The 24,585-nt window shown below is 42.8% G+C and overlaps 2 protein-coding genes across 9 annotated transcripts; one reads left to right on the top strand and one right to left on the bottom strand.

Moving 5' to 3' along the window:
- Positions 1-505: 505 nt before the first annotated feature.
- On the bottom strand, positions 506-10,882 carry SPRYD7 (SPRY domain containing 7). The gene is made up of 5 exons (XM_064647341.1): positions 10,725-10,882; positions 9,402-9,518; positions 6,422-6,588; positions 4,727-4,829; positions 506-1,535 (listed from the first exon to the last, which is right to left on the bottom strand). The coding sequence occupies exons 1-5, from the start codon at positions 10,828-10,830 to the stop codon at positions 1,438-1,440; spliced, it is 591 nt and encodes a 196-aa protein (XP_064503411.1). The 5' UTR covers positions 10,831-10,882; the 3' UTR covers positions 506-1,437.
- Positions 10,883-10,928: 46 nt separating this feature from the next.
- On the top strand, positions 10,929-24,579 carry TRIM13 (tripartite motif containing 13). 8 transcript variants are annotated; one of them, XM_064647309.1, is made up of 3 exons: positions 10,929-11,155; positions 12,957-13,135; positions 23,085-24,579. In XM_064647309.1, exons 2-3 carry the CDS (start codon positions 12,992-12,994, stop codon positions 24,237-24,239), a joined length of 1,299 nt encoding a protein of 432 aa, XP_064503379.1. In that variant the 5' UTR covers positions 10,929-11,155; positions 12,957-12,991; the 3' UTR covers positions 24,240-24,579. The 8 variants fall into 8 exon arrangements, with proteins under 8 accessions (XP_064503379.1, XP_064503381.1, XP_064503380.1 ...); XM_064647311.1 differs by having other exon boundaries at positions 10,929-11,087; XM_064647310.1 differs by lacking the exon at positions 10,929-11,155 and having other exon boundaries at positions 12,883-13,135.
- The last annotated feature ends 6 nt before the right edge of the window (positions 24,580-24,585 follow it).

Genomic DNA, 24,585 nt, shown 5'->3' on the forward strand with positions numbered 1-24,585 from the left:
CGTCCCTCTGTGCCGCTGGAGGTAGAGCAAATAGGGAATAAATTTAAGCCTAGGAAGAAGGGAGGGGTAGGGGAAAGGTGTTTTAGGATTTAGGTTTTATTTCTCATTCTCTACTCTGATTTGAGTAGATTTCAAGGGGAGTGATAAAACTGCAGCCTAATCTCCCGAGCTTTTTATCATAATGCTGACAAGGGCATCATTCCTTTCAGGCTGAAAAGTTCTACTCAACACTGTCATGTGACAGTAAGGCTAAAAGGAAGGAGAACATCGGCCACAGAATTAAGAACAGATGCAGTAAGTCCTAAGGTGAAAGGCTTTGAGAAAGCTGTTTGTATTTGAAAATTTCAGAATAAGGTAATTTCTAAAAATATTTAAATAAAATTATTTATGCAAATGCATTAACCCAGGAAGAGCCAAAATCAAAACACAAACATTCAGTATGAAGATTTTTTTTTTTTTTACAATAAAAATTCTTTTAGGAAGTATATTAAACATGACAAGAGCGGAAGAAAAGCATCTCACAATGTATATTCAAGGGCATCACATTTTAGAACAATGTCTTAGCCATTTATAAATGATTCACGAAGAAATTAAATATGCTATTCCAGAAGAGAATAATCTAATTTACAGTTTAGATGTAAGGCTTCACCATAACATCTCATACCCTTCACCTGGCTCTTTGCATACCCAAGTTGAGTTGATCTGTACTTATACTCTCCTACCAGAGTAACCACAGCATGGTGGTCCTCAAAAACACAGGTAGTGTTTAGGTTTACTTTTTAAGGTTCAACAAAAAAGTATTACTAGAAAATATTCTAATTTTTTTTTTTGTCAGAATAAAAGCAAATTAAAAGTTAGGAGAAATAGGTAAATTGTATTTGCTGGTCTAAGATTGAGGGAACGGATTAATCTATACCTTGCAAAACAAAAGTACCTAGCTGCTAGTTATGCCATTGTATTATTAGTCATTATGCACAACTGGGACACTCCAGATCACAGCCTAGAAATACAGTGTGTCCTTTAAACAAATTACATAATTTCTGTGAGAAAAAAGTTGGCGGAAAAAAGAATCATGAGAACTATACATCTCCGTAGCTATCATATGCATAAGAACTATTTGTCTTACAGAGCTCCAGTTCATTCAAAATACTGAATGCAATAACTGACGACAGTAATATCCCTTAGTATCCTTATGCATCAAGTACAAATCGGAGAAAAACCCTGCCCCAAAACACTCATTTTCAATCACGAAACATTGCCAGCAAACTCACATTTGCAACACATTTACCTGGTGTTGCAGTTAACATATTTATTCTGCAGACAACAGTCACAAATATTTACTAAAAATACAGATATGTTTCCAGAAAGTAAAGTGGAGCTTTAAGATGACAAAGCTTTTGTAACAGTGCAGGGTGCAAATTTTCAGTATGAAGACATTCAGAAGATTTGCTGCTCAAAGAGGATCTTCTCAAACCCTGGTGGAGGTGTATGATAAAATTCACTGAACTGACAATCCAGAATGGCACTGTCATCAACTGCAGAAAAGAACCAAAAAGAAGGAATTAGAGAAGGAACACTTACAGTTTGATCCTCTATTACACCATCTTATTAGATTGTATCCAATACTCAAACAACAGAGAATTTCTTCAATACATTCATTACATATGTACAACTGAAAGAAATCTCTTCAATGAATTTGCTAGAGCCCTACACATATCCCAGGAGAGCAAACCATCTCTTTTTTCTGTTGTTTACTTTAGTCTGTAATGGTCCTTGGTGAAGTCAACAAGAATGCTATGTCTGATTTCACTGGGAGTGTTAGCAGGACTTCAGGCTACTCTCTCCAAATTTTCTACTCTATTTCTCCAGAAGTCTACAGAGTAAGGACACTACCAGATACATGCTGCAGGGATGTCATCTCATCAGGTGCATATTTTTCTGTCCACTTCCTGATTCCGCTGGAGTTTCAGCTGTCTACAGTGGGGTTTTTGGAGGTTTACAAGGTTTCAGATGTCTGCAGTGGTTGGTGTTAGACCATCTGTTTTAACATGTGATCCAAAGAGAGCTTCTTCAACTGCTTCTTAAAAGCTGGAAGTTAATGTTTTTTTACAAAACTTCTCCTAGCTTTGGACTCCCTGCAAAATCTATCTATCTGCAACATTACTTTCAACGTAGAATATAAAAAAGAAGCGGATGAGAATCTTCAGAGCAAAGCTTTGCTGTATTTCAACAGCAAAGTGAAATAGTCAAAAAAGCAAGATCCCTTTCAAAGACAACTTCTGAGATGAACCTGGCACACTAGCAACATTAGTTCAAAGCAGAAAAGCTTCATCTCTATATTTTGGAATTTAGCTATCTCAGAGCCAAAGTCAGAATTTTTCCCTCCTAGGCTCAGTTAAAATTCATATCAGTATATTTGTACAGTTCTGTAATACTTACACAGTGTTGGCATCTTGCTTCCATGAAAGTGCCTGAGGTACAGAAGCATAACCTTTAAGTCCATTTTTCTGTTTTACATGCTCAAGCTCGACGCCGCGTTTGCCTGATCTACCGTGTTTCTTTTAAAAACGTATTTATAGCTCTAGTCTGAATAGGGTAAATGCTTCTCTATGGCCAAATCCTTTCACGTGACTAGAAGTTGTTCATTCACATTAAATTAAGTTATAGTTAAAGTAAGTACTGCACAAAGGCAATCTGCAGGCTTCAGTTGTTACAGCTATACGTAGGACATATGATAATTATGATGAAATTATGTCCACTTGTGGAAGATGATAATAAGAGTCTGGCAATTAAAGGTCACTGTATTCCCCAGGCATGTAACTTCCTTAGTCTGAGGAAAAAAAGTTTACAGCAGGCTAAACCTACATACTACCAAATGTTTTCTGAAAGCAACCTTCATTCTTCATGCTGTGTAACACCCCTACCAAAATACAGGGAAGATGCAATAATCAGTTGCAACACAGCAACTCTCCTGCTGCTCATGAAGATTTCGCACAAGGAGATCCTGCAGAACTGCCACAGCATTTTAGCAGCGCCATCACGTGGCTTAAGAAAACATCACAACATGACCACACAAAACAATTTCCACTCTAATGGCTTGGAAATATATAATTCGTCAGTTACATTTATAGACTTCAAAGGCTCTACAATGCATCTGGAGTATTTTCTTCCTGTTCAAAAAATTCAGCATTACAAATGTATCAAGATGTAAATGGGAACATGCCAACAGTTCATTAGAAAGGCACCATGAAATTAAAAAATTATCCCCAGCACATAGCTAATGGTATCTCAATAACAAAATTACTTTGGAAGAGGTTACTACTTAGATGAAACTCACACAGGAATAAAGATAAACTGAAGATGCAGCTCCTGGAGTGGGTCCAGCAGAGGCCTATGAAGAGGATTAAGGGCCTGGAGTGTCTCTCTTACAAGGAAAGGCTGAGGGAGCTGGGCCTGTTCAGCCTCAGGCAGAGACTGAGAGGACCTCATCAATGTCTGTAAGTATTTGAAGGGAGGGTGCCAGGAGGATGGAGCCAGGCTTTTCTCAGTGGTGCCAAGCAATAGGAGAAGAGACAAGAACAAACTGATGCAGAGGAAGTTCCACCTGGACATGAGGAAGAACTTTACTGTGTGGGTGACTGAGCACTGGAACAGGTTGCCCAGAGAGATTGTGGAGTCTCCCTCACTGAAGATATTCAAGAACCGTCTGGACACAATCCTGAGTAATGTGCTCTAGGGGACCCTACTGAGCAGAGAGGCTGGATCAGACGACCTCCAGTGACCCCTTCCAACCTGACCCATTCTGTAACTCTGTCATGGCTGTAGGTGTAATAGAGGGAACATGGTGAGCAATTATCAGTTTCTGTAACTTACATGTCAACCCGGAGTGTAGCACTGATTATGCACTGAGCTAAGGGAAGTGCTGCCTTCCAGGTGAGATGTTAAATTCTGACTGCTTGGGAACTACAAAATCACCACCAGCTTCTGGAAGAGTAAAATTTTAATATGACCGCCAAATTCCAGCTTCCATCATTTATAATTTTTTTTAAAGTGCCTAGGCAGTGATTAATTGGATATGGTATTTGTTTCCTGTTCTAAATTGCCGTGTTATATTCATGGTTGCTTGCAAAACAGCTACCATAAGTTGCTCACTAATTGCTGGATTTCAAAAATGGGCATCAATTTGGTGTAGCAGCAAAGAGCTGCACCGCCACACAGCAAGCAGCTGTACCAGCACTACATTAAAGTTATTACTGTTGTAAGAAAATACAACCAGCAATTCTATTCCTATGTAACACTGAATGCATTTATAAAGTATGTGAAATTAAAAGGAACAAATGACAAGCTTCAGAGATAAATCAGATTAGACCCCAAGTCTATATTAATTCAAATTTGTTGGTTTTCTTTTTTTTTAAAATCCACTTCACAGTTTTTTTACCTGGCAACTTTTAGACTGAGTGCAGCAACTCCCCAGCTTGCTGAATGTGGACACTCTATGTGCTTTTTTCCCTATTAAGCAGTGCTTTTTTTCCTATTAAGCAGCATTAAGAATGAGGTGCAAATATACTTTTCTAATTTCCTAGGTTTGCATTTTCATGTAATTAATTGCTGTCGTTGCCAAGAATAAACAATTGATGTGTGTGTTCCACTGAAGTGAGAAGAAGACATGGCTCAGAAGACAGAATACTGTCCATACTGTGAAACAGTTTGAAAATCTCTGACTTACCATAGACCACTGGATAGACAGTCCCCCTGATTCCTGAAGCTGGACAATGCATGTTCTTCCCATTTAAATATACATTTAATTCTACATGGTCATATGTAATGCCCTACAAAATAAAGAAAATGAACAAAAAAAAAGCATCAACAAGTTTATATGCATAAGACTGCTACTTAATTTAGCTATCTTAGCCACAGGCAAATCTTAACACCGTTATGAAAGCCACAGCATCCTAGAAAATCTCACTTCATTCCTGCAAACAATTAGAAGTTAATAAATGACTTATAACATTTGTATTTTCAAATACTCGGGATTCCTTAACGCCCATTCAATTTGGAGGCAGCACAGTACTGCACACTGCACATTGCATCTTACTAGGTTTACAAAACACATTTCTGAAGTGTTCTTCATCATGTTAGAGAAACACAAGATTTTCAATGATTTTGAATATTAGGCAGTTTGCAGTCTTCTTGTTTATATCTTCTCATGGAAATAACTTTAAGAAATAGTGATGCTATGAGTCAAGTTTATCTTTCCATGCTTCCATATAGAAACATCTCTCAGATCATTTACTCTGCTGGCAGCAACAGACCTTGTTTTCATACACAACCCTATAAATATGCTGACTACAGAGCAGCATGCAAACACTAACAAGGTAATAACTTACTTATCTGTTAGCTAAAGGATTTTTCTCACTGCCTTGGTATGGCTGAGTGTGACAATTTGTGCTGTCATTCAGAACATCAGAAATCTATTTTCGTGACAGAAAATAAATTATAAATAAAATAAATTGAAATTTATGGAAACTGGGGAGTTAGCAGTAACACATCAGCTACTTTTCTGTGATTAGTTGAAGCTACACAAGTTGACCAAACCTTGAAGCAGTACGCAACCCTCCAAAAAACAGTTTCAGAAGGGGATTAAAAGAACAGTATAGTGTCTGAGGGTAAAGCATGGAGATGTCAACCTTAGCTGTTTGGGGTTTCTAAAGACGACATTTCTAACCATTGCTACATAGAGGCAAGGCTACACAGCACAAAAAAGTAGTGGTGATAAATGGTCTAAATTTCACTGCATTGCTCCCATGTACTTTTGAAAATAGTCACTTTAAGATTTTTTTTTAATAGTAAGGTACAAAAAAAAAAAGGGATTCTCCATTTTCCCTCATTTTTAATAATTTTCCCAGTGAACATTACCATCCTCCCCACTTAATATCTCTTTTATCCCTACAAAAGTTTGGCTAAAAAAACCAATTAATTTATCATCCAGGACCCACTCTGCTCTGTCCTTCTAATCATTAACCAGTCAGCTATGAGTTCAGCTGGGCATGGTGCATAGCCATGTAATGCATTCCAGCACAGTACTTGTTCAGGGAGGTCCCATCTCAAACACTACAGGATCCTTGTGATGGGAGTCATCTGTCAGGTAGATGCTGCAAATGAGCATTAAAGGCTACTTCTCAAACCCTGGTCAAGTCCATCCCTCATTCAGAACATATCAATACCAACACATCAATCAGTGAAATCCACCAATATCCAGGCAGCTGCCCCACTCAAAGACAATGGGAGTTTATATCAGCACTTTTCAAACAGAGAGATGCAAGCTGAACAGTTTGACTGAAACAGTCAGTATGACCACAGAGCTGTAAATAAGAGGCATTTAGTAGCAGCTGAGGAAGTAACAAAGCCTTAAGAAACTCACCACCACATCGCCCTCCTGAGGAAGGTTGTTTGCTGGTAGCCTATTTTTCTCCTCATTGTTATAGTAGAGAGCTCCATCATTTCTCATCACCAGGCTGTGGACATCCCGACCAAGTGGAATTTGATTCAAGTTTGCTTTCTGGGTTGCAACTCCAATACCCCAAATCCCTAAAATGTGACATTAACACGATAAGGAAAAAACAAAATCCTTTTGAAGACTGTCTGATTGAAGCAGGACACCATAAAGAATTTAACCAGCATGATGGTACTACCAGTAAGTATCTCCTGGAAATACCAGAACTGTTGTGGGTTAGCTCTGGTAGGCAGCTAAGCACCACCCAGCCAGTCATTCCTTTCTCCCCACAGGCCCCGGCGGAACGAAGGAAGAGGAAGGGAAGAGTAAAAGCGAGAAAATTTATGGCTAAAGATAAAAACTGTTTAATAAGCAGAAGAAAAAGAAATCAAAACAAAGCGATGCTATGGCAATCACTCACTACCTCCCACAGGTAGACCGATGCCCAGCCAATTCCCAAGCAAAAGATGGCTAGCCTCCCTAAATTCCCTTCTCTCCCATTTTTATCTGAGCATGACAGTACCTGGGATGGAATATCTCTTTGGTTAGTTTGGGTCATCAGCCTACTTATGTCCCCTCTCAACCTCTTGTGCAATCCTAATCTTATTCACTGGAGGGGCAGGGTGAGAAACAGAGAGAAACAGCCTTGATGCTGTGCAAACACTGCTCAGCAATAGTTGGTGTGTTATCAGCATTGTTTTGGTCACAGATCTAGAACACAGCACCACAGCAGCTGCTATGAAGAGAATTAACTCCATCCTGGCCAGACCCAGTACAAGGTGGCCACAAGGGTGGCATCTATCCTGAAAAAGAAGGATCCAGAGAGCTGCAGCTAGCTAGCTAGACCAGTCTTACAGAAAAAGAAGAAAGTGTTAGAAAGTATGATAGATCTCAATTTGGTAATGTTTTTGAAACTCATACAACACTGAAATAGTCAAATGACGAAAATATGGTCTAGACAGTTACAGCAATATAAAGGCACGAGTGGTTAGAAAACTATTCCAGGATTACTCATCAGTAGCACCCTGTCAAATCAAAAATGATGACTCAAGTGGGGTTTGAGGTTTTGCACTGAATGCACAAGGTCAGATACTGTTGTGTATTCACATCAATTACTTGGATAACATAACGATGTGCTTATTAAAGATGCTGCCAATCCCAATCTGACAGGACTTCAAGATCTTCAGAGGACCCTCAAATTTAAAATGATCCTGACAAAGTGGTTAAGAGGCCTGAAATAAGGGAAGTGCATCAGCTTTTTATGAATTACGAAGAAGAGCAGGTAAGTAGGAACAGTAAGTGGCACAAAAACAGCAGTGGCTTGGCAACCAGTTCACAGAATATGGTTTGGGGGTTATCACAGAGCATGTGCTGAGCATGAGTCTGGGCCCTACCACCATGAAAAACTGGGTGTGTGGCATATGTAAAGCAGACGTATTGTATGTATAGCAGATCAAGGACATCTACTGCTGCTGCAGCTGGAGCAGAGCATCCATTTTAAGCATCATATCTCAAGACAAATTAGGCCAATTAGAGACATTGCAGAAGAAACAACAAAACCACTCAAAAGTGTAAAAAAAAAACCAACCAACTGGAATTGTTTAATCTACAGAAGACTAAAATGAAGCAAAAATGTAAGAAAATTAATTTAAAAAGACAAAAATTGCAGAACAATTTATTCTAACACTTATATGCCCAGAATGAAAAGGACAAGAGTGTGATTATCCTTCAGAAAATTTTCCAATAGTCAGAGTGACTCCACAGATAATCCCTAGTAGATTCAGGGACATTTCTGGAAATCAAAGATTTTCATTAAGTCATCTACAGTTCTCCTGCCTTGGGACACGGGAATAGATGAGACATGGCTCAGAGTGACCAGGAGAGTTTATTGCCCGTGTTTCTCAAGTGTAAGAACATGGATACTGTGTCTGTGTGAATAAAGACCATATATGAACAACAGCTGCCTGTTGTTATGTCAGCTTCCCCTGACATAAAGGATATAAAAATTGCCAAGTTAATACTGATATGGGGTTACATGTAGCCTAACACTAAACAACTCATTTGATTGCAAGTTGTTGTGGACAGACCTGTGTTCATGCTGCCTGCACCCTAATCCCAACTGAATGTAAACAACGCTTACCCAAAACGTGTTGGCATCAAGCTCTAGCTGGTATCAAAAGGCCTGTCTCTGGACTAACATTCTCTTTTTCTTCCCTCCCACTACATACTTAGGGAGAGAACAGCTTCGTTTTCATGCTGCCTGTTGCTTTTAAAAATACAGACTGATTTTTAATGCTAGAATACAGGCAAGCCTGCAATGCTCTCTATACTAGTGAGGCTGACTGCATTAGTAAAAGCAAAAAGAAACAGAGTGCTGAAAGGCTCCTCTGGATAAGGCAGTGTTGGAACAAGTGCTGCACATTTGATTTGAAGAGCAAAGGGTAGCACAAAGAGTGTTACCCTTGCTTGGGCAAACACAGAGCATGTTAAAAGCAAAGGAAGGTAGACAAATAGCTGCAAAATGCTGGATAAAATGCACTATTTAAAAAAAAACAACTTCACAGCTACAGTGTTTTATGGGGTCATAAGCATCTACCTAGCAAAAAACATTGCTAAAATATGCCAACTGAAAAACATGCATATAACAGCATACAAAACAATGTGGGGATTTAGTATTTGCACTTTAGTAATATACTTACCATTCTTTCTAGTATTTCAGAGTCATGGTTAAAAAAAAAATAAATTTCCTTTTATGCCACGACAATAAAAGGAAATAACACTCTCCAATGCTCACAAGTTCAAGGATAAAATTAAAAAGATGCATGTGTTGAGCATTTGAGATTTGGCCACCAGCAGGCTGTGTGACATACCTTCCAAGTTTAAGGTTGTATATTTTTTGCTGACTAACCTGTGGACTGGATTTTAAACTCGAAATAGCTCTTGTTCTGATGCAAAGGTGCATTGGCTAAGCAGCCTCCTGTGCCACATATTCTTCTGCCATTTTTAACAATGACAACATCTGTTCCTGCAAGAAAAACAAACACCACAAAACTTCAAAACATTTTTAGAAGTCTGGAAGCAGCCCTCAAAGCCCTAAATATTGAAAACAGTTTTTGTTCTTTCTGCCCCAAGTAAAAGCTTCATTAGTCTGTAAGAATTATGATGATGGGCCACACTTTGAAGTAAGAGAAGGAAGGCTGTTTACAGGCTAGTTCATCTTTCCACTAGGGTTTATTTATTTAAAATCCATACGCTGATCTAATTTTCACCTCCTGGGCTTTACAGCACCCTGCTGATTACAACTTTTGCTTAACCACATCAGAAGCATAACTTACAATTTAGTCAGAAAGGGTTCACTGTGAGACCAAAGCCCTGTACTCTGTCTCTAACATCGGAGAAAAAACATTCTGCAACAAGAAGGAAAAGCATATTGGATAGAAATGATTGATGGAATTGCAAGGTGTTTAGTCATTCTATGAAATAATCCTTTTATTCAAAACATGCCTGTCAATACAGAGAGAAAAAAATGGAGTTTTCCTTCTCCATTGGAAGACTTTATCTTTGGGCACTGTGGTCAAGTACATGGCAGGCAGTTGTTAATAATGGTGCTCAAGCACTGGACTCATCTATTCCTCTTAGCTCTCTCCCCAGCTGTGGTGCTGCTGGCCCAGACCACTTCTCTCCTCAACAAAGGCTGGGCATGGTTTTGTGGCTAGCTCATCCTAAGGACAACGTTTAAACGAGCGGCATGGACAAGATTCTGCAAGGCCTGGCTCCTTCAGCATCTTCACTGCCATAACTGGAAGTGGAGTCACTGTCCCTGGAAACGTTTAAGGTAAGACTGGACGTGGCACTGTTCGGTCATAGGTTGGACTTGATCCCAGAGGTCTTTTCCAACCCGGTTGATTCTGTGATTCTGTGAACTCGTCCCCTCGGCTCTGACCCGGACCACCCTTGTCGGGCTGCCTGTCCCCCTCGGACACCCCCAGAGACCGAGGCGCACCCCGACATATTCATCGTGCTGATCACCTTCAGTTTAAGCCAAAGAGAGGCTTTCTTTTTTTTTTTTTTCTTTTTTTTTTTTTCTCCCTAAAAACTGCCAAATCCTGCTAAACAAGTCGCCAAAAAGCGACTTTCCCAGCGGTTACCCCGTGCCGCGCCCCGGGGCTGCGGCCCTGCCCGCCGGGGAGCCGCCCGCCGCCGAGCACCGGGCCTGTCCCGCCGCGCTCACCCATGCGCTGCGTGTCCAGGTGCACCGCCGGCATCTCCTTGAGCGGGATGTGACCGGCGCCGCCATCCCGGCACCAGGAGAAGCAGCAGAACACGGAGGCGGCCATGACCGGCCGCACCCGCCACGCCGCGCAGGCGCAACGGCCGCCGCCGCCCCGCCCTTCCCGCCCCGCCGCAACATGGTGGGAGGGGAGCGGGAAAGGAAGTGCGGGTTAAGAAGCAGCAAACCCGGCTTGAAAGCTCCGTCTTTCCTCTGGAAGAGAAAATTTAATGGAAAACGAGTGCGGGCGATAGCCTGCTGCTCTTCTTTCGCAGCTGTGGCGGTGGCGTGGGGAGACCGGCGCAGTCTCCTAAAGGACAGTTTGTACGTACATACGTGTACATGAGGGACAATTCATGCAAACGGGGAACACTGATCATGATGGGCAGGTGGTAGGTATCGTGTCAGTAAACTTCACACACGGGAAGGGACTCCTTCGTGGAAATCTACTGGTTAGTTATTCCCGGTGCCAAGTCGCAAGAATCCCAGTTCTCTTGTTTCTGTTACACCCCCCCCCCCCCCCTCATTTTTCAATTCTTTCTTAGCAAAGTTAACAAGAGACAGGGCTCCCTGAAGTGAAAGGTTTGCACAGCCGGGCCTGGCAGGTGCACCTCTGAGTTGCCCTTTCTCCTCACCTTCCAGATCTGTCCAGCTATAGTGAGTTTTAACCCTGAGTGTTTTGGGCACTATTTGCTTCTAGAGGACTTTTTCATCTGTTCAAAAGCTTTGATAGAGTGTATTTCATTTTTTACATGGTTAAACTCTACTGTAAAAACTGCCACAGTGAAAAGCCAGCGTGCTAGCGTTGCACTTAGCATTTTTTTTGGAAAGCACAGTTCGGGACCAGATTTGTGTCCCTTTCACAGAGGCAGAATGCCATGTAATTTAAAAAGCTGTAGCTTGTGGCCTTTGGATTATTCAAGCATTTCTACATCTATTTCTGCATCCCTATGTCACCCACAGCATTCAGAACGGGGGCTATAACAAACACAGTAAATATTGATAACATGGCTATAGAAGCCCACCTGTGCCTACTTCACATTTTTATTTCTCTACAGAAAAATATCCAATAAATGTTGTGCCATGAGCTGCTGATCTAGAATGTTTTGCAGACAGCAGGTATTTTCAATACTTACATTTGAAAGCTTCTTTATCTCCAGACCAGTTTGGAATGAAATTGTTTCTCATTATTTTCAGCTGGTGTGTTATTTTGTGGCATTTCACCTAGAAAGCTCCCTTAGCATTTTATTATAGTATAAAGCATGATGCAACTAATGTGAGCCATGTGGTACAATGTTATCTGCCTTGAGGAGGGCAGGCGGTTAACACAGATATTCAAAAACCCTTGTTAAAAGAAATCTTCATAGCGAGAAATAATCTTACTGGTCTGGATGGGCTGTATCAGTCTCACCTCCTTTACTTGAAACATGAGGTGAAGTGCCATCTTTCTCAAAATTGTGCCTAAAATCAATCTGATTTTAAGAGCAGCTTTAATATATACTTCCTTTCTTTTATTGGACGTACTGTTACAGCCCATAAAAATTTGGGGTCAAGAACTCACTTCCTTAAAATATGCCAAATGGGATTAATCTTGAACTTCCAAGAAGTAAATATTAGGTGGAAACTGATGTTTATTTATTTCGTATGGAGGGCATCAGAATTCTCACTGGTAGCTTGTTGTTCACATAATTTAAATCACTGTGGGATTTTTATTGCCTGTCACTCACTGTGGGTTTGTTACAGTAAATGCTAAATGACAAATGTTAATATAGTTTTTAAACAAAAAGGAAAACCAATTTAGAAAGAGACTCAACCTCCAAATGATTCCCTGTCCCATTTTTTTCTGTGTGCCCCAGTAAGTCCTTTCTTCTCCAAAATGAGCACTGGGAATACAAACACATCTTGCCACATGAAGTCAGTATTGCCAAACGTGTTGGACTCAAGGGCGTGAGGCTTTGGGAAGCAGTAGCTGGCTATGCCTTCCTGCCAGTTTCCTGCTCTGCTGCTTTCTTAACTTGAGAGGCTGGTTTTACAGGCCAGCAGGCTGCAGCACCTGTGGGGCAAAGTACATGCCACAGCTCAGAAAAGTTGCTGGTGCTGCTTTGGAGCACATTGACTCCAGTGCCTGTGCGCTCAGCAGGCAGGAAGTCTCAGGAGACCAACTCATCCCTGCACCTCCCTGTCTCCCTCCAGATGCAGAGCCCAGCTCCTGAGCACCCTGGCAGCAGATGGTGACGGCTTGGTGTCACAATGTGCAGGAACAGCAGCAGAGATGTACATGTGCCCCGAGTGAAGGCTCTGGTACTGCACACAATCAAGCAGATAACAACCGTGGTGTGGTGGAACTAAGGCAAAAGTCAGCTGGTCAGCTGGTAAGAAACATGCCTTATTCATATGCCTTTCTTGAAGGATGAGGTGAGCAATACCAGGAGGATAGTACTGTATTTGTAAATGTGCTTGTCAGCTTGTTTAGAGTGTATTTGAACACCAACATTTTTACGGTGCATAAAGAACTTCCCCAAGGAAATGAAGATCTGGCCTTCAATATTTAGAAGTATAACTGTGTTTGGTAATCAAGGGTTAATTCAGCTTCTGCCTTCCTTGAATGTGCATTTTTTCACTGGGGAGGCCAAGTATTTAGGACCCTCCCATACTGGAAGCAAAATTGTGCTCAGCATGCCTAAACATGCTTGTTGCTTGCAGGATTTTGACTTTATTTCCTTGAACAGTAGCAGCAGAGACATTTTGTCTGGGAACCATGTTAGTAGAACAGGAATACAACCACTCCCATCCGTTTCACAAAGGCAGAAAGAAAATTATGGTCACTGACTTGTTTTATTCTCTAGCTCAGAGCTTCATTCACAAAATACAACTGTCTCTCATTAGCCCTGCAAAGTACATCTACTGGCTGCAGACAAGTATGTTTCAGAAAGGTTCTCTGATATGCCAAATTTGTGGGAGAGAGGGCAACTCTCTCCTCTTGTGGCAGCACATAATACAACAATGTAATACCATATGACTAATCAGTTCTCAGAAAAATAATTTTTCTTCACCCTCTTAGTAAAACCACTGGGACTTGCTTCTCCATTGTCACAAGCTTTGTGGAGGCATTTGCACCTGTGAAAACCAATGAAAAAGAGTAGTTATTATGTGGGCTGGGGTAGATTTGGTAATGTCTCTGTGCAGCTTGCACAGAAGTAAATGATGGTGCAGGACTGGAAAATCAAGGTTTGTTTATTGAAAGCAGTCCTTCCACTCCCAGGGTCAGGCCTGTGGTTTGGAAGATGATACAGACGAAGTCTCAGATGAAAAACAGGTTGTGCTTGTACTTTTGAAATCTTCATTATAATGTGTTCTTGTGAGGATCGACATTCCGTAGGAAGTCTTCTGTTTTATACAGTTAATCTGACACTTGGCAAATCATAGAAGAAATTATATATGAAAATTAGTTTGGTTCCTTGTTGTTCTATTTACTTTGGAGGTCACTTCTCCTTTCCTCTTTAAGCAATATAAGCAAAACCCACCAGGGCAGAGCTTTGATCTATAGGCGGTCACAAACCTCATTAAAACTGACAGGCACTCTGGCCATGCTTTGTTCAGGAAGGAGCAATTAAGTTCTTTCAGGGCATAAAGCCTAGAAAGCCTAGAAACCGCTGCCCACGGTACAGGGCTACATAGGCAAGTGCTAAGATGAGCTGACTCGTATGAGCAAGCACCAATTTGGAGAAAGTCAGAGAGACTTTTCTAGGGACTGCTTGCGAACGCAGCAGCTAGAGCACAGATTGGTTGCAGCTGTGTTTGCCTGTGTGCATGTCTGAGACCGGAAACACCACGCAAGAGCCAGCAGACAGTGGGAGAAGCAGTGGTGTATGGCCCTGAGAAAAAGCCAAGGGACAGCTTCTGGGCAGGCATCCTGGCTAGAGCAGCAAACTTGGACTGCCGCACAGTACTCCCTCCCATTTGCTTCCTCTGCGTGCAAGGAAATGGGACGTGGCTGTACATTCTTTGTAAATAAATAAGATTTTGCTAAGGAGCTAACTGAAATCGTCATCGATCCCCTCCACCCCCCCTCTGCAGGAAAATTTGGCAAAGTGCTGAATATTAGTTAGCTGTGTGGTCAAAGTTCCATAAGTAAAACTAGAGAGCTTCTTATTACTGCTAAAATAGTCACCAGAGACCCTGCAGATATCAAGGCAGTCTCTGAAATTCAGACCTCAAAACAGTAGTTGATAATTTCAATCGCTGATGATCCTTCGTGGATTTTAATGCCTGGTATTTCTACAACACATATTAAAAGTAGCTTTTATGGAACAATAACAAGAAATTGCTTTCTCTGATCCCTCATTTGGAATGTTTAATGAAGTCCAGATGTATCTGTTGAAAAGAAAGGTAGTCAGATGTGATATAGCTGTGAAATGTTTATATATTAGTAAGGTATTCGATACACAGAGCTGTTTTGAATAGTTTCTTTATTTGTGTTATTTTGCAGTGTCTTCTTATTGTGCTGCTATTGGCATCAAAGCTCTTGCAGATTTATGTTTATTTTTAGGTGCCCACAGCAACTACATTGTCTACCTCAAATTGAGGGTATGCTCCCCCCAGCACAGCTGAATAAAGCAGAGTCCTTCCAGAACTCTCTGTCCTGACACCGGAGTGTACTGTCTGTGTGCTCTGATACCTCTGTAACAGGACATGAAGCCTTAGCCTCCTTCAGTGGGAAGTAAAAGGCAGGTTCACAGCCAAGAATAAGACTGTAAAATTCCCTCAATTCACCTCCTTTCCTTGGAGTTTCATCCTAGGAGACACTTGAAATCTGACAGGTCTTCAGTAGCATGGCTTCAGAGGTGCCTTACTGATGGGGAATACAAACTTGGGAGAAAGAGAAGGCAGCTTTTGATTCCAGCTACATTTATCAATCAGTTCTTCTCCAGCACAGCAGAGCAGGTACCTGGGGCCTGGAACGAGCAGCTGGTGTGGGCAAAGGGCAAGGCTGTGTTACTTTTGGCAGTAGCGCTGGCAATAGCTGGCTGGAAGCATTTGGGAAATTATGGCCTGTGGGGACACTTCTGGTTTATGTGTATGCAGGCTGCCACCAAAACAGGCCCTCTTTCTGGCTCATCCTGGCACTGGTGTTTGTTTGGCTGTGGGATCAGCTGGCTGCCAAAATTGATCCTCCTGAAAACTTTTTTTTTTTTTTGGTAAACTGGATTAGCTTTCAGCTCTGTTGGCAAGTGTATCTGGCCTAACGTGTGGCTGCACAAATGTTGGAGCCAGCAGAGAGGAGGCATCAGGAAAGCATGACTAAGGGAAGGGGAAAGGATGGAATGATTGCTTTTGCCAGTAGCACAGTCTCATCTTGGCTTAACCTGGCAAGAATCTGCCTGTCAGGGTAGAATTACCTGTTACAGCTTGAGTCACGTTAATGGCTTGCTTCCATGGAAAGGGAAAAATCTTGTTCCTCTTTTCCCTACTCCTCTGATGTTAGACCTGATGATTGTCTAATCTTGCACTGAACTGGTTTAACTTGTTGAATCAGCAGAAAACTCACCTTGGGAAAGAAAAGGGAATAGCATTCTGCTTGGCTTAGTGGGTAGAATCAGCTCAGTGGAGCATCTGTGGAGCCTGGCAAAGCTGGTCCAAGCAAGGAGAGCAGGAGCTGTCAGCTCTAAAGTTGCTGACTGAACCACAGCACAGAGCTTCAGTCTCAGAAATATCCTGTTACAACACTTACTAGAAGAGCTGTGATCTGGGTTCTCTGTAATTTAAAGATGACAATAGGCAATATCACTTTGTCTTACAACAAACATGGTGTTTGTCTTGAAAAGCTGGAAGTTGCCACTATTTTATAATTCATTCCAAATTCCTGCCCCTGTATTTTCAACGCTCCCATGGCTAAGTGACATTTATCCTAACACTTCCCTTCAAGTTGGGCCTCTCCTTTGAGCTTAGCTTTCGCTTGGGTTTGTTTCTGTATTAGATAGGGAAATACTGCCACAGATATACTAATGCTCTTTTCCATCAGCCAGAACTTTTCTCTGAAGTTTCAACAAATGGCCTTTGATGCTGCTGTGGGAAGACACTGTGCTCTCAAATGCAGGAATGCAAGCTTATAAACAAGCTGCTATTGAAACTGCTGCTATTGAAGCAACAAAGAGTTCAGAGGAGGACACTTAAGTATGGTGCTGGCTAGACAGTGTTTCTGTGCACCAAGCACAGAAATCCCGTGCTGTGTTTGCCCAGAAGTTTAAGCTTTCATCTTTGACAGAAGAAATCCCAGACCATTTTATAGGTGCACCTAATGAAGAGGAGATATCCCAGGTGGGCAGGTGTCTGCTCTTACATTCATACAGCTCCTTCTTCATTTATCAGGAGACAGAGTAGGACCAGCCCAAAGAATTATGGAGAATAAAATGTACTTTAAAAAAAATCAGGAAAAAAAGTTATATATGAAATATATGAACTTAATAATGAGTGAGAAATCTAAAATGCCATGTTGTTGTTAGTCTTTAACCTTATGATTAATCCTTAACCATAAAATTACAGAGAAGATTAGTAAAACTCAGGAATTCTTGATATAAAAGTGGCTGTTAGGAAGGTGTAGACAAGGGATTACTCAGCAAACGTAAGTGTGCAAGCATTGGGATGCAAACTTGAATGCAATTTGGGTGGCTGAGGAATGGATTGAGCTATCACTTTTCAGAAACTATCTGGAATTACTTGCTTTTAATAAACGGCAAATAAGATGCTGGATAGTTAAGAAGGCATAAGCAGGACACTGAAATGTGCCTGAAGGTCTTGATTGCTTTTGTGTAGCAACTCTACCTCCTGGGGCCGTTCTCCAGTAGATAGTGGGTGAAATGCCCAAGTGTGTGAGCACTCTGAAGGAGATTTTCAAAAATGCTTGTCCTTGGTCAAACTGTTCCCAGTGAGTCCAGCTGAGCAGGCAGGCCAGCTTGGGTGGAGGCAGCAAGGAGGGAAGTGAGGAAGAGATCTTCCTCTTCTGGCTGCAGTAAATTGGGGAAGCATAGCCTCGGCATGTTATTGAATGGCTTTTAAGATACGGATTCCTAAATAATCAGAAGAAGTCAGATGCACAAGGAAACTTTATTTGACAGAGGTACAGTCTGGCCTGTGATGTCACTTGTGCGGGTAGTCATTGAGGGGAATGCTCTCCCCTGTGCTGATGAGTGATGTGACTGCAGTGGGTGCAGAGTAGGGGAGTGAAGGGATTCAGCAGGCAACGTACATGCATTTTGGAACAGTTTTGATGTAGACTTTCACAAAGTCCAACTTGAAACTAAGTTCAGTTTGGCTTTGATGTGAGACCTGTTATATTGACTGAGAACTAACAGAAGGACTGCAAAAAAGATACAAATCAAGAAGGTTCTCTGCAGTTTCAGCACTTTCAGACACAGTTTTGTAGTCCTGTAACTAGAAGGTCCTCCCCAGGTGGAGGTGGGATCCCTCCTGCTCCCTCTCCCTGGGGCTGGTCAGAAGACCTGCAGAGGTTTGACAGGCCACATTACTCTCCAACAGATTCACCGGCAGGAAATGGTACAACCAGTGCGTTAAAGCAAAAAGAAATGAGTCTCCGTCCTATTACGAAGCACATAAGGAAATCTGTCTGAAGTAATTGTTATTTTAATAAGTGCTTTCAGGAGGTGTAAGATGCTCAGCGGGATTGCCACCCAGCAGCGCCCTTCCTTAGGCTGTGCAACGTGTGCCTGTGAGAAGGATCCTGAAGTCTAATTAGAGAGTTAATAAACATCTGACACCCGTATATATCTCGGCGGAGGAACAGGCTGCAGCCTCGGCAAGCGGCATCTCCCCGCCAGCCCCCTCTCCTGGCAGCCCCGGGGGCTTTCCGCGCCGCTCGCGGCCAAGCCAAGGGGGAAGAGCCGCAGCAGCTCCTGCCCCGGGGCTGGATCGGCGGCCGCGGGCCAAGGTGGGTGGAACGGCGGGGCAGCAGCTCCCGACCGATCGCTCCCGGGGGCCGGAGCGGGGGCCGGGCGGGCGGAGCGGCGGGCCCGGAAGAGGGGGAGCGGCGCCGGGCGGGGCGGGGGCCGTAGGCGGCCGCTGCCCCACGCTGTCCGCGACCCCGGCCGGCCATGGTGAGTGGTGGGGCCCGGGGAAGGCAGGACGGGCGGGCGCGGCCGGGGGCGCGCAGGCCGCGGCTTTGTGAGAGCGGCGGCAGCGCCCGGCCCGGGGCCGCGCCGCGATCGCGGCCGGTTCCGCTCGCAGCCGCCCCCCGTGAGCCCCGCTGTGTTTGGCGGGTCGCGGGCGGACCCCCAGGGCCGCCCCCCCCGGCTGCGGTGCCGGCGGAGCGCTGGGAGCCCCAGGGAGAGCAGGGCCGGCGGCCGGCTGGAGCGCCATGGTTAAGGGGCATTCCCCGATGGGATCGGAGGGGGTGTAACCAGAAGCAGCGAGGGAACCTCTGCCTGGTCAGAGGCACGGGGAGGTAAGCGCGGGCAGCCCCCGCGCTCGGCACGTTGTCAAGCCCTGTGGATGAAGCGGTGTTCGTGGGACTGTAGCTGCACTCTTGTTTCTCCAGGCCTTTCTCGCTCTCTTGAAACTGCACTGAACCGAAATTGCTTATTTCTCCAGGCCTCTCTAGCTTTCTAGAGGCTGCACACATTGGATCTGCCTGGTGCTCCTGGAAAAATTTTTGGCCGTGAAATAACACTTAACATGCCATTGCAGGAAACTTGTAATTCAGGACTTGTCTTTCTGTTTTGTTTGAAGCTTGGTGAAATTTTGGTTTTGCTTTCAGTATGCTGCTGGCTGATAAACCCGACTTCTGTGCTGAGAAGCATACTAAATTAATTTCTCTTTGGAGCGTGGGAAAAAGCTACTGTGGTTGGTTTTGCATTTATGGTTTGATGTGTTTTGCCATTCTTTTTCCTAATGATAAAACTGTGCAAATTGCTCTTTCTGATGGATGACATCTGTTGGGTTTGTACCCAGAGATGCTTTTGGTTTATGTGCTACAAGTGGGGAATTCCAGGGCCGTCCAAACCTGGATCAGAAGTTACACAGAGAAGTTCCCAATGAAGAAGTTGAAATGTTGCTGTAGTTCTTCACACAAAGACCAGGTTGCTAAGGGATGTGTCAATCCACAGACAATTTATTCTCTGAAATGTATGTCCTAAAGAAGATGGAAGTTCATCTGACCCAACCAGTCATACAAGTCTTCACTACTTTTGGTTTGGTGTTTTTGGTGGTGTTGTTGGGGGGGGGGAAGCTCATAAACTTGCCTTTTTTTTTTTTTTTTTAATCCAGCGTTTTTAATGATGTTGTATAAAGGTGTTGAAATTCGGTTATATTTATAAAGCATAATTATTTAATTGGATAAGTGGAGTTGGAGTGCAACAGGACAGTTTTATTTGGATCATGAAGCCTTTCTGTGTATGTTTTTTGTATTTTTTAGTAGTGAGAAAGTCTTCAGTGTTTGTCCTGCACTTTTGATGGGATCTGTTGTAGTAAGCATTTTCTGCAGTGGTTTGCAGTCCTTGCTGTCAGGCATTCAAAGCTGCTTTTCCAGCTCCCTAACTGGGATGTAAAATCCTCCCTGGTAAAGGAGATGAACCAGAGCAAATACTTTCTGCACTGTGAATTTCCATTTACTAAAAGATGGAGAAGTGTCGTTTTGGTTTTGTAGTTATTATCCTCTTAACACATGAGCAAAACTGATCTTTGTGCTGCTAAAGCTGTGGCTAAAAGCTGTGACTACAAGTTGGAAAGAGAGGGGTATTCATGAAGAGGAAGACTCGAGTATATGGACAAAATCATCGTCTTCCTGTGATCCCATTATTTTTAGCAGTAGGAAGAAGATGGAATAGAAATGTTGCTTGTTTGAGCATCAAGAGGTGCTTCAACACCAGATTCTTCTTGCAGAAAATGAGGTTTCTGAGCGGGACCTGTGGGCTTACAGGAAACAACCTTAAGTGGTAAATGGAGTCATTAGACCTTTTATCTGGGGCTTTGTCCCTCCTCCTGGTGGTGGCTTCTTCTGCCTGATGACCTTAGTCCTGAGTAGGAAAGCTGGCAACTTTTTCAAAGTCTCCTTTTTCTAACAAGCACAGAGAATACCCCTGTGGAGGGCCAGGCACAAGCATGTAAGCATGTTTGTCTCAAACATTCTGCCTGTTGTGCTGTGACAGGAAAGTCACAGCAGTTTGAAGGGAGGGTCCCATGGAGGCAGGGCAGCGCTGCTCTGAGCCGACTTCCCTTTCGTTCCCAGACTTGCAAGTCAGCCTGGAGACTTGGGCTCAGTGTGCCTGCGGCAAGAGAAGGGTCAAGTCCCGGGCATCTCACTAAAGGGGGCTCCTGGACCACCACAGACCTCCAACCTCTCAGTTCCTCATTTCCTTACTCATCTCCTGGAGGGCTTGAAAGGGCATGCGCAAACAGTAGCACATGGCGCGAAAAGTAAGGGCACCTAAAACTAGGGAAACTGTAAAAGGAAGTGGATCGGCCCTGAGCTTCTGTTGACCCCGGATCTGGACCATCTACGGTGGCAGGACCGACGTGGGATCTTTTCCCTTCACTTTTTCTCTTTTCCGTACTCATTCTCTCCTTTCTTGTTTTGTCCCGGCAAGTGCGGCGATCGTATCCTACCTCTTACTCCCTATGGAAGTTCACTGCGAGAATTGGGAGCTTGTTAGCTAACACTCCTACGCCTAAATAGTGGGCTAGTTCTTGGAGTTAAGGTGGGTATATAACAAAGGATCAGAGTTCCCTGACACTGGACTGGTGTCTTTGTTCAGCCCTATGAGAATTTATGATGAAGATTGTGCCCGCTTCTGGGTCATGACAACCCCTCCTCCTCACTTGAAGAGCATGGGAGGTTTGCTTATGCCTCTCAAGAATGGCTTTTACTGTAAAGTCTCACTGGAACTATTGGGCCTTTTGTGAAAGAAAGTCAGGACTGACCTCGCCTTTCTTCTCTGTAGTGAACTGAACTTTCTTTGGATCAGTGGTATTGATTTTATTGCTCTTCTTGTCCTGTGCAGCATGGATCTTCCCTTGCAGCTCTCCTCTTGGCTCCCACATTTTCTATTTTATATTTCTTTGAGGGGACAGAAACTTTAGTATTTACATCAAAACTGATTAAGAGCTCATACACATGCCTTGTAGTCACAGCAATATTTGATGCACTTTTTTGTGGTACATCTTTCAATTTATAAAAGGAGTTTTATTACGTATGTATGAATACGTGCTGTATAATATGGAAGGAATTTATGCAGGGGAAGCATCTTTCTAATTATAGCTCAAAACTAAATGTTTGAGAGCTTTGGCTAATACAAACTGTCACCCATTTTGTCATTTATTAGCTTTTTGTTTTCTAAGAGTGTGCTGTAAGTTACAAGGTGTCTGCATCTGAGAACTTGTCTTTGGTTAGAGGCAAGGGAAGGGCATGCGCTGCGTCCCTTTACTGAGACTTTCCAGTTGGAAGGATTACATGGTAAACCTTCCTGTAGATCCTCTCCACAGAAAGAAATTGCTGAGGCATGGATGCTGGTGGTGGAGAGGATGGAATTGGAAATAGTGATTGCAGATGAGTAAAAATGGTTAACAGTTTTGTTTCATGATGAATTATCAAGGGTTATTGGCAGCTGTTATTTGAAGTATTTTAACTTCATGCTGAATAGCTCAACAGTAACACATTCCCTTTGTTATTTAAAAATACTGCAGGAGCAAGAGAAAACTTAATTTTTAAAGTGAGTGGTGACTCTCCTTTGGCCTTGCAAGTAGAGCAAAGAAACACATCAGACATTCTGTATCAGCAGAAATACTGAAACTGAGCTTTTTCAGTCACTTTTAGCATTGTCTACAGTAGCAGTGCGTGGGGTTTGAAACTGGAAACTTTGGATGAGTTAAGCAAGTACGGAGTAATCAAATCTTAGCAGGGCATGTTGGCTGGGTATCTTTTGTGCAAATCCGGTTTCTCTGTATTGTATCAGTGAGGAAAGATGTAAGTCTTGAACTGTTATTATGAGTATGTGAATTATTTTCTTTCAGAGTCCTTGGTGGGTATGGCAAGCCTTTTTTTTTCCAGTTTTTCTAGTTGAAAGTGCAAAAAAAATGTTCTGCTTGAACACTGCACCATTCTTGTGCCTGCCATCTGCTGGCCAGATACCACAGCTATGGGGGACTGGCTGCAAAAACCCAGCTGAGGCTCTGCCTTAAGGATACTGGAGAAAAAAAACAGATCCTTTTCTCACCAAGACGTTTCTCAGATGGAGATCGGTTTTTGCATAGTCTCCCCGAGGGAGACATAAGTTTTGTAAGTTCTGTTACCATCTTTCTTCTCTTTCCTAGGATATGATGGAACTCCTAGAGGAAGATCTCACCTGTCCCATTTGCTGTAGCCTGTTCGATGATCCTCGAGTCCTGCCCTGTTCCCACAATTTCTGCAGAAAGTGTCTGGAAGGAATTCTTGAGGGAAATGTGCGGAACGTGCTTTGGAGGCCGTCTCCTTTCAAGTGCCCCACATGCAGGAAGGAGACTCCTGTTGCTGGAGTCAACAGCTTGCAGGTCAACTATTCCCTGAAAGGTATCGTGGAGAAGTACAACAAAATCAAAGTAACTCCAAAAATGCCTGTGTGCAAAGTGCACAGCGGACAACCCCTTAACATTTTTTGCCGGACAGACATGCAGCTGATCTGTGGTGTTTGTGCCACCCGTGGTGACCACACAAAGCACGTTTTCTGTTCCATTGAAGAAGCTTACTCCCAGGAGAAGCGGGCTTTTGAAACCCTGTTTCAGGGCTTTGAAACTTGGCGTTGTGGAGATGCCCTCTCACGGTTGGATACCTTGGAAACCAGTAAGAGGAAAGCTCTGCAGATGCTGACCAAAGATTCTGACAAAGTGAAAGAGTTCTTTGAGAAGCTGCAGCACACGCTGGAGCAGAAGAGAAATGAGATTCTTTCTGACTTTGAGACCATGAAGCTTGCAGTGATGCAGGCCTATGATCCAGAGATCAATAAACTGAACACAATTCTGCAAGAACAGCGGATGGCTTTTAACATTGCAGAGGCCTTCAAAGATGTGTCTGAACCCATTATATTTCTGCAACAGATGCAGGAGTTCAGGGAAAAAATCAAGGTGCTCAAAGAAACCCCTTTACCTTGTTCCACTGTGGACATCAGCCCCACAATGAAGAGCTTCGACACCAGCCAGTGGAATGGAATAAAACTAGTTGATGTGGACAAACTTTCTTTGCCTCAGGAAAACAATGCTGGCAAATTCAAGATTTCCTCAGTCTTTTCGCGCAGATTTATACTGAACTGTCTTATTTTCTTTACAATTATCTTGTCCTATTTGGCAGATAACGTGGAGATAGCAGATCATGCAGTCTTTTACTGGGAACAGATGACAGATGGAGCTTTACTTTTAAGAGAAAAGTGTAAAAACTATACGTTGGTTGTACTGGATAACGTCGCAGAGTTTGTGTGCAAATATAAACTGTTGTGAAGTCCCTGCTGAAATATAAGAACTAAGAGGGATCTGGGGAAGAAAATATAGAACTTCTTAAAATAATTGGTCCTTTAAGACTTCTCGTGAAAACATTCAAAGATTCAGAATGTTGCCAAAACATTCATACTGTTCACATTATCAGTTTGAGCACTGATAAACCAGAAGATGAAATGGGGCTTTGAAAAACACTTAACTTCTGGATTCTTCTTTCAGTCGTGATTATGGGAATATTATTCACTGTAAATCATTTTTCTTACCAAAATACAGGGCTGAACTCTGTACTTAGTTCAATGTTAATGTAATTGTAGAATAAGATAAAAGATCTTAGTTTAAAATATATTTT

Source organism: Pseudopipra pipra, chromosome 2 (genome assembly GCF_036250125.1).
Source record: "Pseudopipra pipra isolate bDixPip1 chromosome 2, bDixPip1.hap1, whole genome shotgun sequence".
Taxonomy (NCBI): Eukaryota; Metazoa; Chordata; class Aves; order Passeriformes; family Pipridae; genus Pseudopipra; species Pseudopipra pipra.

What these genes read in the sequence shown, in the direction of transcription:
- SPRYD7 (XM_064647341.1), bottom strand. Translation starts at nt 10,830, where the DNA reads ATGGCCGCCTCCGTGTTCTGCTGCTTCTCCTGGTGCCGGGATGGCGGC. An exon ending in GTTTAAAATCCAGTCCACAG is followed by an intron (nt 6,589 to 9,401) that starts GTTAGTCAGCAA and finishes GTCACATTTTAG; the next exon opens with GGATTTGGGGTATTGGAGTT. An exon ending in TGTCTATCCAGTGGTCTATG is followed by an intron (nt 1,536 to 4,726) that starts GTAAGTCAGAGA and finishes TCTTTTCTGCAG; the next exon opens with TTGATGACAGTGCCATTCTG.
- TRIM13 (XM_064647309.1), top strand. Translation starts at nt 12,992, where the DNA reads ATGGTGACGGCTTGGTGTCACAATGTGCAGGAACAGCAGCAGAGATGT. An exon ending in AAAAGTCAGCTGGTCAGCTG is followed by an intron (nt 13,136 to 23,084) that starts GTAAGAAACATG and finishes TCTCTTTCCTAG; the next exon opens with GATATGATGGAACTCCTAGA.